At 36.2% G+C, this 14,562-nt stretch overlaps 1 protein-coding gene across 1 annotated transcript in view; it reads left to right on the top strand.

The window, feature by feature from the left end:
* Positions 1 to 14,562, top strand: part of LOC150099851 (winged helix repair factor 1-like) — a 182,496-nt gene that overhangs the window by 56,273 nt on the left and 111,661 nt on the right. Inside the window, exon 3 of the mRNA XM_090403997.1 lies at positions 3,145 to 3,290. Within this exon, the coding sequence (XP_090260123.1) occupies positions 3,145 to 3,290 (146 nt within the window). The remainder of the gene's footprint in view (positions 1 to 3,144; positions 3,291 to 14,562) is intronic.

Below are 14,562 nucleotides of genomic sequence, written 5' to 3'. Positions count from 1 at the left end.
GTCACCTTGTCATCGGCATTACATTCAGGTCCTTTTTTTATACATATTTCGTGCACTGTCATTCACTCCTTCCACATTCTCTACAACACTTTCCCTATCTTGCCTTACATTGTTGATGATTTATTTCATTCTGCAGCTTTCCACTGCTTACATTTCTTGCACTTGCACTTGAAACATTTCTAACACATTCTCTTTTTTTTTTTCTACTATTGCTTGCATCCCATAAACCATTCTCTCATGACAATGAACACAACTAATGCACATCTCTAATGTTAAACTCAGTAAACAACGAAGCCTTGGCTGCCATTTTCCTTATATGCATCAGCCATGAAAAATGCTTTCTAAATTATGCATATTAAAATTCACTAACAAACGAACACACACACTCCTAACTTTACAGTCTAAAGTAAGTAAAATGCTATCAAAAATTAAGATTTTTTTATGTGGTTCCCACCCACAAAAAGTTATTAGTAAACCTATAGTACATTTATACTGTGGATGGGCTAAGGATTTTTCCCCATTTCTTATCAATTATATATATATATATATATATATATATATATATATGGGTGTGTGCATGCTGAGAAGTTGTGATAATTACCATGAAGGAATTGAGGTAGAACCATGTAACTTGCACATTATTCTATATATTCCCCACAAAGTGCTGTGCACTTGTTACAATGCTGCTGCATCATTTGCAGTCCTCTGAGGAAAAAAAAAGTCTTTCCCTTGTTGCACAAAACAGTCATTTTTGTTCTAGGTGTTTATTCAAAACATTTCAGCTTTCCCCTGATATACCATGTTTTTCCTTATATCATCACTATTAGTTCCAGACATATCACTTTCTTCAACCTCTACTGCATCACTGCTGTCTTCTGAGTCACTGTCTGTATATTTGAGATCATCCTCAGTTCCATCCATGGCATTGCAGATTCCACATTTCTTGAAGGACTTCACAATCACCTCTTGCTTGACTCCATTCCATGAGTTTAGGACCAATTTGCATACCTCAGTTCACTCTTCCTGTTGTTGTCAAATTATTTCCTGCTTTTTGCATCCATTTATTCCATTCTTCTTTCATCAGAGCTTTGAAGGGCTTGTTGATAGAAATATCTAGTGGCTGTAGCTGACCTGTAAGTCCACCAGGAATAACTGCTAGCTGTGTTCGCAAATCTCCTGCAACCCTTTTTGTCTTTTTGTTAAATGTGCTCGGAACTGATCAGACATGAGCAGAGCTGGCCTCTTGAGTCCTCCAGGTCTTCTGGACCAAATCTTTGCAAACCAAATAGCTACAATCTCTTCATTCATCCAGCCATTCTCATGAATTTGGACAAGAATGCCAGGTGGTATGCTCACTTTAGGATACATTTTCCTCTTAAAAATGAGCATAGGAGGCAGTTTGGTATCATCTGCACAGCATGAAAGGACAGCAGTATAGTGTGTCTTTCCATGACCACTTGTTTTGATTGCCAGTGTTTTGACCCTTTCATATCAACAGTTCTGTTGGAAGGCACATCAAAATTTAGAGGCACCTCATCCATGTTTGCAATCTGACTTGGTTCAAAAGCATATTTTTTCCTAAGTTTTATGACATAGGAGTAAAACTTACATTTTATCCTCATAAGCTGGTGGCATTTTCTGGGCTAACTTGGTTTGTATTCTCATGGCCAACCCTTCTCTCCTCATGAAGTGGAAGCACCATTTTTGCCTTTCCTGTGAAAAATCAACAATGTTCATTTCTCTTGCAAACCTTTTTGTCTCATATCGAATAAGCTTGGTTGATACACATATCCCACTCTGGCACTGCTCCATAATCCAAGTCTTAAGCCTCTGCTTGAAGTTTGGCCATTTTGCTGGTTTTCCTATTAAGGCCGTCTTCGTTTTTGGCATCTTGAGTAGTTCTTCCTGTTTTCTCCACTGTCTAATCATACACTCAGTGAGAGGAGGTCTAACCTGTCTCTCTGAAATTCTAAGTTATTTTGCATAATTAATGACTTTTAACTTGCATTTTGAAGAATATGATAATCCTTTTTTATTTTTGGACATTTTTATGGGCCAGTGCTCAAAATATTGTTAATGCATTAACTTACCCTGCCAACGAGTTGCAAAAGTATGAATGCTTTCAGAGTTCTGATCGGTTTATTCAGAATCAGCCATTAATGACATCAATCGACAGAGTTAACAAAGGCTAATGATTGACGGAAGTCTGTTCGCGGAGACAAGGTACCGGCAGTTTCGCCACGGCAACTGCAGGTCTCTCAACCAGTTGCCACCTGTGTATAAGACGACCCCCAATTTTTAGTCTAAATATTTTCGAAAAAAGTATCGTCTCATACACGGGAAAATACAGTATGTTATTATTATTTTTATAATTTTTTATTTATTTTTACACAGCCTGGAAACACTTCTCTAGAGACCAAACAGGGAACTTTGTTTTTTCAAGCCATTTCATGCCTTCAATAAATGGGACAACGGTCTCACACCAGGTGATGAAATTCATCTCCCACCTAAAGACAATCAGAAACATCCATGCCCGCAGTGGGATATGCACTCATAACCTGTTGGTTGGAGAGTGGGTATGCTAACCACGCAGCCAACCAGGCTGACAATTACTAATTTCATTAATTACGAATATTCACTAAAATAAAATAAGCATACTACTACTATGTGATACACTAGTGCCCTCTCCGTATTACTCAGATTTTGGAGTTTATTAGTTTATAACTTTGGAATTCAAGAAGTAACTCTTTTCAGATCTGTCAAAGATTGCATTTGGAATAAGTATTTTGGAAAAAAAAATTATAGTTTAATTCAAGTGAATGTTTCATTGGATGAAAGATGTTTCCCTTGTATATATGTTTGCTGAATTTGAGAAGAAAGGATTCCCCAGATTCTCCATATCACACCTTCCACTGATCCCTGTAAAATAATAATATGAGTTGACAGATAACTTGTACTCAGTCATCCACTAATATGAAATGTTCTAAATAACACTTTCTGTTTGTTTTGCTCACTTATGGTGATTATCATTAATTACTGTTCAGCCTAAGATCAATAACCTATTTTTTTTATATTTTTTTATGAACATCCTTTCATTCTTTGTGACTCAGTCTAAAAGAATTTTTTTCCCTTCCTTCCCGAAAGATGTATTTCACGATATCAAGTCAGCCCTTTACTTCATCCGTGCACTGTTTGTTGTTGAAAAGTTTGAAAGGTCACTTCCTCCAATAATTATGAAACATCAGCTTTATGCTCTCTTCACAAACCGGACAGAAGTTGATAAACAGCTGGTGAGTTTTATTTGCTTTTTTAAATAAATGCATGAATATTTTATATATGAATAGGATGTTGTTTAATATCTTAAACTTCATATTCCTGAATTTATTTCAATTCAGCTTATTCTTATATCACACTTAAATATATGATTATTAAATATCTCTGTATTCCTGTACTGAAATTCAAAGAATTTTGTCTTTTTTATGTGCGTATTGATCATCCAGAAAACCTTCTCTAGAGACCAACAAACTATTTCAGGCCACTTCAAGTAAAGCATTCAATGCACTGGCAATTATTTCTATTATGGTTGTCATTTGAGGGATAAAAATGTAGGGACTGTGCATGTATGCTGCATAATGTGCTTTTTAAACCTGAGAGAATGGATGAAATGCAAGGGAGACTGATCTGGAAATAACCAGTTCATCAGAAATGACCTGTAATATTCAGGCTGAAATATGTGACTTCAAATAAATATTTACTTATTTCCTTGTGTTTGTGTGTGAATTAAAGAAAGACTGTTATTTTTGTTTATCATGGTTTTCAAGGAAAAGCAAAAACAAGACCATTCAGACTAGATTATCCTCTCATCTGCAGTGAAGCTATTGCTCCATGGAGAAGAACTTTGTACTCCTCTGTCTCACTAGAAGAATGTTGCTATTCATATTTGATGGAACATTCAGGTTGCATTCTGTAGGATAGAGAACAATATATTTTTTTTAAAATTGTGAGCTTAATGATCTAATATGGTCTGGATCTTTCAAAGCAGCAAGGAGAACTCTTCAGATGCCAGAATTTTCTAGTTACAAGGATATCCATATTTATATACAGAAGTTAGAAACTTGGTGTTTCATGATGTGTAAACTTCCTTTTGTCTATACATAACTGATTCTGCTAAATTTTGTTTGTAGACAGTTTTTTGCATAATGGGCACACAACCTTCACTACCTATAGCTCATTTCATTATTATATAGGAAATGTGCCATATCTGATATGGACGTAGCTGCCATTTTGAGTTATATAACTAATAAAATTAAATTCTACCTTATATCAATGTCATCTTCAGTAATATATGTATATGCACTCATAAAAGCAAGTTTAAAGCTGTAATACTGTAAGCTATTATATATCTATTAACAATTAACCTGCCTAGAATGACGCCTCTTGTGGTTATAATAATATATCTTTCCAGTTCAAAACTCTACAATTAACTCTCATCTTGTATCACATACAGAATATAAGCTGTCATAACTATCTGGCATCAACTTAACACCATGGAAGTAAGTCTTTATCTAGCCAGTCCCTAAATAGGAAGCTAAGTCAGCTATCAAAATATTGTCCTGTTGCCCTCACCTCAAAACTCTCAAAAGTAATGATGAAGGTCAACTACCCACTTTTTCACTATCTGGAAACTCCCATCAATATTAATTTGTGATCACCAATATGGATTCTTCTATTCCCATTCTACAGTAGACCCCTTTCCCTCACCGACTTTACCCATTCTTTGGACACAGGCCAAGTAAAGAGTTTCAGAAACTCATGGTCACTCTTGATAGCTCCAAAGCATTTGATTGTGTAAAATGGAGGGCGGTTCAGATAGTCTCCTTCTTTCCTTTTGTGATTTAATTGCTACTTTCCTCTATGGTCATTCGTTGCATGTCATATTGGATAGCTTCCTCTCATTGGATTTTTTTGTTGTTACTGGAGTACCCAAGGGTAATAAATGTATTGTTACCCACACTCTTCCTCCTGTATATCAATGACATTCTCTCTCTCTGTCTAACCTCTTATCGTATCCATCATATCGTATCCACTCTCCATTCCTCTCTTTGTTTGAGAAATCGTGTAATACTTAATGATTCAAACTTCAGGATTTCAATGGTAAACCTTCTTTTTTTTTTTTTTTTACTCAGAAGAAAGATCCTGCTTTGCTCCCTCTTACTATTGATAATGTTTTGCAGTTGCCAGTCAAGGTTAGTGTTCTGTTCTTGGATTGCTCTCACATGTAGCATATTCTGACATAAACATATTACACCTCTAGCCTCCAAAGAATACCAAATTCCTTAAAGGCTGAAGAGAAAATAAAGATCTCAAATCTGACTAATTCCAGAACTCTTTCAAGTCACTTCCTCCTAGGTGCTCTGTTTCTGCATTATGTCCTTTTTTATAGGTACTATAATGGACATTCCAATTTCGCCACTGGCCACTGCCACGTTTCTTCACTTTCTTCTAATAATACAAGAACACAATTAGCCACTGGTCAGTGTCTGTATACATGGTTTAACTGCAAATATTAAAACAAGTTACCATTTTCCTTCATTCCATTCACTTTTGAACTTTGGAACAGCATTGCACATACTGTTTTTCCTAATGAATACAACTTCTTGAAATCTTTGAGATTTTGATCTGAATTTCCAAGAGGAGAGGCCACTAGGTTACCTAAACAATGTACCTGAAAGGAGAATAGATATTCTAGTAGATGAACAGTTTGCTTTAGGTTATTGCTTATGGCAAATAGCTCAACATCTCTTCCAGCTTGGCTAGTCAAATTAGTTAAAAAGAGGAATCCATAGAGAGTTGTGGACATTAAAGTCATCAAGGAAGATAGATTACTTCACTATTAAGATATTGGATTGTAGGAAATCAAACTGAAACTTAACTTTCCAGTTTCATAATTTCCTTAAGCCATAGAAGGTCATAAGAGGAGATTCAAGATTAGACATCCTCTGGCAAGAAATAATAGATTGAATAGAAGCACACGTGTTACTCTTGTGGTGGAAGGAATGATACAGAGTGTAATTTGGACACTTAATACAGACTGTAGTGGTGATTGTGGGTTTGGTCAGAAACGAGATCAGTTTGGATGTAGGCAATTGTGCACATCATTATTTCTGTGATATAGATCTTGAGGTGATTATGGAAATAATTTTCTTTCATTTTATTTTTTTTGTTTCTAAATTAAAAAAAAAATATCGAGGCAGCTGATTTATTTATTTATTTCAACTGTAGTACCACTGTGTCTAAGTTTATTATGATGGCACTGTGAACAGAAAAATAGCTGTTGAACAGGCAGTGGGAAGCGATAGTCTGACTGATTGAAAAGTCAGACTATCGCTTCCTGATATATATAGGAAATACATTATCAGATTTGGTTGTGTAATTATCTGCTGGCAACCAGCAGATAATTACACAACCAGTAGAACTGCTGTTTTACTGTAGTGCTTTTTGCTAAGAGGAGAGCAAATCAGTCATTTGGAGGGAAAGTAGTTGAGAAAAGTTCCCCAGTGTTATTGAGAATGAAGAGGATTATTAGATGTTCTGGTGGATAGGTTAACACTTTGTGTTAGATTTAAGATACTGTTCACTTACCCATCTATTGCTGGTAGTAAATAGTTTGGATTACCTTTCAGCTTGATCTGTAAATTTCAAAGTTTAGAAAATTTGACTATATGAAATCAAGCCTCATAGAATATGCTATGGACTTCCATTAAAGATTCAATATGTTCATCTAGATTACAAGAGCAGTAAAGGCAGCAAATGAAGTCATCAAGTGAAACATCGAAATCTCGACTAGGAGCCAATCTTATAGAGGGAATTTGAGGTTTAGTATTATGTTACATAGAGTGTCAGTCCAGAGAAAAGCATGAAAAGCAAGTGTTGATACCATTTTTATGAAAGGCATTATCATGCATGATTTAGTTGGTTGTAGATGATGCTAATTTAAGTTTGGTAAAGAATACCAGAACAGGTTTTGATGCCTATAACTGGTAGTGTGCATAATTAGCGTTTGTATTGAGGCCCAGATATTCACAAAAATAGATGTACAAGTATTTTCTTCCTGCAAGGAATTGTCATTTTGGTGTGAATTTTTTGTTGCTTTTTATCATCATCATCAAATTCCTGACATGTACCCTCAAGGGGTGTACAGGATATGATAGTACTACATGAAAAATTTACATCATTACTAACTTCCTATCTACAATTTTCCTCCAAATCAGTCTGTTACTTGTCAAGACTCCAACATTATCAGATCTTATATTTCTATCATCTAAGGCACTTTGTCCCGCATCAATCCACCTATATCTTGGTCTTCCTCTGGGTCATTTTCCTGTCAACAATAGCAGAGAACACTTGTTTAGCAAAAAAACAATTTTCACTTCTTTCTATCTCTTTGGGACTAACCCAGAGCCAAGACTTAAATAATGTGATCAAAGTCACTGCCAATTCCCTAGTACTTTCTTGTAAAACTCGAGCTGGTATACCCTCTAATCCCATAGCTGTATTCACATTAAGGTTTTGAAATATGCTATGGACTTCCATTTCATTTATCTCAGTTCCCATATACGTCTTTGTCTCTCTTGTTACTGCAGTATTTTCACCTGTATGATATACTCTTGCAAAGTGTTCACTTAGTAATTCTACTCTGTGTGTCGAGGCTTAAGTGTGAGGACATCATGTTGGAGGTTTAATGGAATTTAAACAGCACTCAGAAAGGATTAAAAATGATTTTAATACTTCCAGTATTGTGTCTCAGTCACTGAGACATCTTCATGGATTACAAAAAACTAATGTAGCACACAGACAAATGCAACACAATACTAAGCTAAACACATGGGTGCCTCTAAAGTCCTATCTAGCTGCGCATTCTATTTGCGATCAGAGATCCCACCTTACTTTCTATGTCATGTACAATTGCCCATAGAGGGCGCACCACCTAGATAGGACTTTAAAGTCACCCATGTTATATTCAGGCAATGAGAATCAAGGAAAAGAAGGAGTTGCCATAGTATTCAACACAAAATACGAGGCTAATCTTCTTGAATGGCAGTCAGTCTCAAGTAGAGTAATGTGGGCAAATATGAGAGTGGGGAACTGGACAATGAGACTTATTTGTGCCTATGGTCCCACAGAAGGTTCTACTAAGGTAGAAGTGGAGGAATTTTTTAAGGTTTTAGAAAAAGGAAAAGTTGGTCCTTGTTGGGGATCTAAATAGCAGAGTAGGAAATGATTGTGAGACATACAAAAATATTTTGGGAAAATTTGGAGAAAAGAGCAAAGCTAATAATAATGGCAAATATCTGCTGGATTTCTGCTCAGGACATGGACTGGTTATTACTAACACCATGTTCCAACATAAAAATGTGCATAAATTCACATGGAGAGAAGAGGCAAGGAATAAGGAAAGTCTCATTGACTATGTTATTGTTGATAGTGATGTTTACTCTCTGGTGCAGGACACCAGAGTGTACAGAGGATTTGAAATTGGAAGTGATCACTATTTAGTCTTGAGCAGGATAAAATTGAATTTCATATTGAAAAGAATAACATGTAAGAAAGTTTTAAAGCGAATAAAAGTTGAGCAGCTCTCAGATGTGAACTGTAGACTAAAATACACAAAGATTATTGAAGAAAAAATGAAAGAGTTTGAGAACAGGAATCAAACCTTGGAGATTCAGTGGCAAACCTTGAAGAAAGCCCTGATTGATTCAGCTAGAGAGGCATGTGGTGAAGTTGTCTGCAAGGATAGAAAAATTAGAACTCCATGGTGGACACAGGCAGTGAAGGAAAAGAAGAAAGCATATCAAAAGTTCCTGGCAAATAAGTCAACTTGCGCTCTTAGAGAATACAGAGACAAATGCAAGAATGCTAAACACTGTGTAAAACTAGCTAAACAAAAGTCATGGGAGGACTTTGGCAAGAACATAGAAAATAAATATGAAGAAGGTGGCAAAATATTCTGGATGTTGTTGAAGAAGCTTAGGAATGGAGGAACGAGTGCTATAAAAGGAGTTAGAGATGATTAAGGTGACCTGAAAACGGGAGAAAAAGATATCCTTGAAGTATGCAGTAATTACTTTGAAAAACTGCTAAATGAAACAAGCAGTGATGACAGCACAGTGGTAAAAAACATTAACCAGGCATGCAGTCAGGGATACATATCCATTCTTGAAGTAGGAAAAGCCATCAAAGGCTTGAAATGTGGAAAGGCAGCAGGAGTAGATGATATTCGACCAGAAATGCTGAAGTATGTTGGTATAAGAGTCTTACAGTGGCCGCACTGCATAGTTCAGAAAGCCAGGACAGAGGGACGAATTCCCGATGATTGGAGTAGAGCTCTCATAGTACCCATATATATAAAGGGAAATAAAACTGAATGTGATAATTACAGAGGTATTTCCCTACTGAGTGTTCCTGGTAAGATTTATGCAAGTATACTTGAGAAATGGTTGAGAAGAATTGTGGAAGAAAAGCTGGGTGAAGAACAAGCTGGATTCAGGCCAAATAGAGGCTGTCAGGATCAGATCTTCACTTTACGACAAATAGTTGAGAAAGCATGGGAATATAATGAAGATCTGTATTTAAGTTTTGTCGATTTGGAAAAGGCATATGACAAGGTGCCAAGAGAGAAGCTATTCAATACGCTACAGTTATATGGTGTCAGTGGGGCACCATAAAACTGTAGCGTATTGAATATAACCCTAAATTGAATGTAACCCTAAATTGAATAACTGTTGTAATAGATATGGTATGAAGGTCAGCAATAAAATGACAAAGACAATGAAAATAAGCAGAATCATTGAAAATGTCAACTGTGTTGTGAATGGAGAACCTGTGGAACAATGTGATCCATATAGACGATAGAAATATAAGATCTGATAATGTTGGAGTCTTGACAAGTAACAGACTGATTTGGAGGAAATCAGTCTGTAATGATGTAATTTTTTTCATGTAGTATTATCATATCCTGTACACCACTTGAGGGTACATGGCAGGAATTTGATGATGAGTCACCCACTTGTTTAGCTTAGTATTGTGTTGCATTTGTGTGTGTTACATTAGTTTTTTGTAATCCCTGAAGATATTTCTGTGACTGAGACAAAATATTGGAAGTATTAAAATCATTTTTAATCCTCTACGAGTGCTGTTTAAATTCCATTAACATGTTCATTGCCAATCAAGCGATATCGCGTGATGAGAGTTCTCACCAAACGGCCGATCACGCGTTATCGCGTGGACATCGCTAACTAAATAAAAAAATAAAAAAAATTTGGCCACCACACGAAATTCTAATTTTCAGCTTGGCAATGAAAGTGTTAAACATATAACATGAAGTAATTCTACTATTTTGCATGGTTCAGTTTATTCCCTACCATTGGCATTGATTAAAATCATTCTGCCGTAAACATTCTTTCTTATACTTGCAACATTCCAAAAGAACTCTGGGATTATCTTTGGCCTCTACTGCTGAACTTCCTTTCATACTCTGTTTTTGCTTTTCTAACTACACTGGTTACCTTTTTGACCTGTGCTTTGTATTGGTTATGTACATGCTGGTCACATTTCTCCTTGAATTCTTTTCACTTTTTTTTTGATAATAATGCTGCTCATCCATTTAACTTCCACTTGATTTATTCTCCTGACTCTAGGTATGCAGTTTGCTAATACTTTCCTCAAATTCTCCTGACCACTTCTCATGCACTGTCAGCATCCAGTACTTCTGCAGTTTCACATGCTATGGGGCAATCCAAGCAATCCTCTAAGTTTGTCATACTTACCAGCCCTGTAATTCCATATATATCTCCTCTTAACTGAAAATTCCACACAATTTAACCTCCTCCCAGGTCGACCATATGATCATTTTCATCTGTTGTTGGCAATATGATCATGTTGGTTATAAATACATTCTCTGATGCAATTACTAGATCATCTCTCTCAAACCCTTACTACATTATTCCATCATTTGCTGTCTCAAATAATTATTCCATGCTAACTATAAATTTCATTTCCTTCTTCCCATGTATCCTTTTCTCCTTTTTAATAGTCTTTTTAATAGTCTTCAACTATTAGAACCTATGTTCTAATAGTTGAAGTAACTAATAATAATAACCCTCCCTCCCTCTAGTCATTGAGCTTATTTGCTGATGCTCTCTCCATCATCCTTTACATCTCCTGGTCTCTAAAAGCAACTAACTCTATATTTTGTTCTGCTGACCACTATCACATATCAGATGGCCTCAAATGTACTATTTTCACTGAACTGTAGTTATACTCCTACTCTCTTTGGTTGCACGTCATCAGGTATCATCAGTAATACTCCTCCCTTCATTCTTTCTCTATCCTCCCTGAAAATGCTATATCTTTTACATTCCATTCCATTAACTATTCTTCTTCTTCTTCTTCTTCTTCTGTCAGCCATGAATCACTAATGCCAGTAACATTTGGCCATTATGAACTAACCAATGCCCCCCCCCCTGTTCCGAATACTTCTAGCATCAGCATACATAAAGCGCTATAGCCTTTTAGGCCCCCACTGCTGTCCTTACTGTTTATGCTAACTATCCCATTCTAATCTGTTACCAGTGATTCCAACTTAGGCGTTTTTTGTACATTCTTACAATCTACCCCACTGGTATATGTGTTACTCGCTCAACAGCTTCCCCACCTAAAAGCTCTACTTTACTGAATTTGAATAACCACTTTCACTTCATCAACACTTTATCCAAACTCTGAACACCAAACCCATTAAGATTCAAACTGTCCATCTTGTATAAGATGGACATTGTCAATTTAATCACATCTACTTCTGGCAATCCTTTTTCAGTCATTCACAACTATCAGCAAAAAAAAATCTAGTCCTCATATTCTTACTAATCACACTCTTACAGAGAACTTTTAGTTCTCTCCCTGCTTGTCATGTATCAAAAATTTCTTCTGTATCATTCTTATAGAACCCCTTTAGCAACTCATGTTTTTTTTTCATGTCACTTCGTTTTCACCTGTCACCAAAACTTTTTAATCCACATACCTTCAGTCTCTCCTCAAGAGACCTGTCATTATCTTGGTCATGCATTTCTGGATCCTCTCCACTTCCTCATCCCCAGGAAATCCAAGTGACCAAATCTCTGCACAGTAGTCAAGATATGGCAGTATCATGCCTTATAAAGAGGAATAATAACTTTCCTATCTCCACAAGTAATCCTCTTAGCTATTTTCTCAACTTTTGCAATATGTCCTCTGAACTTCAACTCTCATCCCTTATATTCCTGGCCTCATTAATTTCCTGTAGTTTAGTGCCATCAGTGTAGCACATAGTATGCAATCTTTTCATCCCAAAGTGTATACATAACCTGACACTTTAAACTAAGAGAATCTAAGGTAATATGTTCATGTAAACAAAGTAGGAGTGGAAAGGCTGGTAAAGAAGGTGTTTGATAGCAAAAAAAATGATCCAGAAGAGGACCAAGACATAGTGGATTGATACAGATGGAAGTGCATTACAAGACTGAAATATAAGAGTTGACAAAACTGGTATCCTGACAAAGAGGGCTCATTTGTAGAAAAATTGATAGGAGCTTACTTATGTAAACTTAATCATGTAGTGCTACATAGATTTTTAGACCCTCCTTGAGGATATTATCAAGAATTTCATGCTGATGAATTTTCTAACTTTTTTTTTCTGCAAAGGTAATCAACTATGCTTATTACTATTCAAAATGCTTCTTACCATTTTTCTTGTCAGAAAAATATGTTGCTTAGGAAATTCTTATTACAATTTTTCTTCTAAATAAAATATGGCTTAGGAAAATGGCAATAATTTATGAAACCTTAGAGTATTTCAGATCCTCTGTACCACAGTTGAAGTATTTTGTGTCTATCTGTGATAGTTCCAATGATATCTCGGTGATATATATCATTGGAACTACAAGATTATATACTTCTTAGATGTAACATATGCATGCTACATCTAAGATACATAGCAAAAGACTGTTATCATTGCCTTTCCTAAGCCAGGAAAGGAACCAGAATCATCCATAAATTATCAATCAATTCCTCTGACCAGCTGCTTCTGCACGATTCTAGAAAAAAATGGTTTCTGGAGAGAAACTTTTTTAGACGACAGTTCAGCTTCTGTAAATATCATTCAACAGCTGATCATCTAGTCTGGCTGGAAGCATCCATTAAAGATGCCTTCCTAAAATGTGAGCACTTAGTATCTGTTTTCTGTGATATGGAAAAAAAAGCATACAACTCGGAGATTTAGAATACTGAAAGATCTACACCATTTTGGTCTCAGGGGGAGTCTCCCTCTTTTTATCAAGAATTTCCTATTTAACCAATCTAAGTCTGAGTGGGAACTGCTATCTCCTGACCATGTACTCAAGACAAGAGTCTCAAAAGATTCAGTTTTTAAGCAACACGCTTCTTGCAATCAAGGTTAACTTGATAATCAAACAATTTCCTCCAGCCATAAGTAATGCACTCTATGTGGATGATTTTACCATCTTCTGTCATTCATGCAATATGAGAAAGACAGCTTCAGGCCATTGATTATCTTTCAAAATGGGCACTAGCAAATGGGTTCAGATTTTTATGGCAGAAGACAGTTTGTGTGCATATTTGCCACAGATGTGATCATCCTGACCTGGAATCCATCTGGCTGGAAGAAACATCACTTTCAGTCACACCGGTTCTTGGGACTCGTTTGACAACAAACTCAGTTTGTTTCGTATCATGTCTTCCAACTCATGAGGTGTATATTGCTTTTTAAGTGCTTCGATTGTCCAGCACACCTGTTAGACTTAATAAAAAAAAAAAACTTGGTTATGGGTCGAAAGTGTATGCTTCTGCTAGAGAGTACTCTGCCATGGCAACACCCAACACACTTCCACCATGTTATACATACTTTATCCATTTATACATGTTTTAACTAATGCTTGCGTAAACCAAAAGCCAATATAGCCATTTGCTAGTTGTGTGTGATCGAAATTTAGAGCAGACTGTTAGCATCAAATTTTGTATGAAAATCGGTAAAACTGCTACTGAAACATTTAAGCTGTTGAAAGTGGCATATGATGGGGATGCTCTGACAAAGTGAGTGGCATAAGAGATTCAAAAGTGGGTGAGATGTGAACGACGACTCCAGAAGTGGGCAGCTAAGAGCAAAAATGACAAAGCAAATGTGAACTGAGTGCGAGATTTGTTATGATCTGACAGACGATTAAGTGTATGATTAATGGCTGATGAATTTCAAATGAATGGAGAAACGGTAATTTTAACCGAAGAATTGGGTATGTGAAAGATTTCTGTAAAGTTTGTGCCTTGGATCTTGATGGACAAATAGAAGCAGTGTCAGGTTCAAGTTGTGACTGATCTTACTGCAAGTAAGCATGTTTCTGAGAGTAATTATGGGTGACGAAACCTGGTGCTTCCAGTACAATCCCAAAACAAAATGCCAGAGCATGCATGTTATGTTCGCAGTTTAAGACCATGCTGGTGTGTTTCTTTGAT

Source organism: Typopeltis vanoorti, chromosome 14, assembly GCF_054136105.1.
Source record: "Typopeltis vanoorti isolate ZY-2024b chromosome 14, IOZ_Tvanoo_1.0, whole genome shotgun sequence".
In the NCBI taxonomy this organism is placed as follows: domain Eukaryota; kingdom Metazoa; phylum Arthropoda; class Arachnida; order Uropygi; family Thelyphonidae; genus Typopeltis; species Typopeltis vanoorti.
The sequence above is the reverse complement of the archived record's forward strand: the minus strand, read 5'-3'. Positions and strand labels throughout refer to the sequence as shown.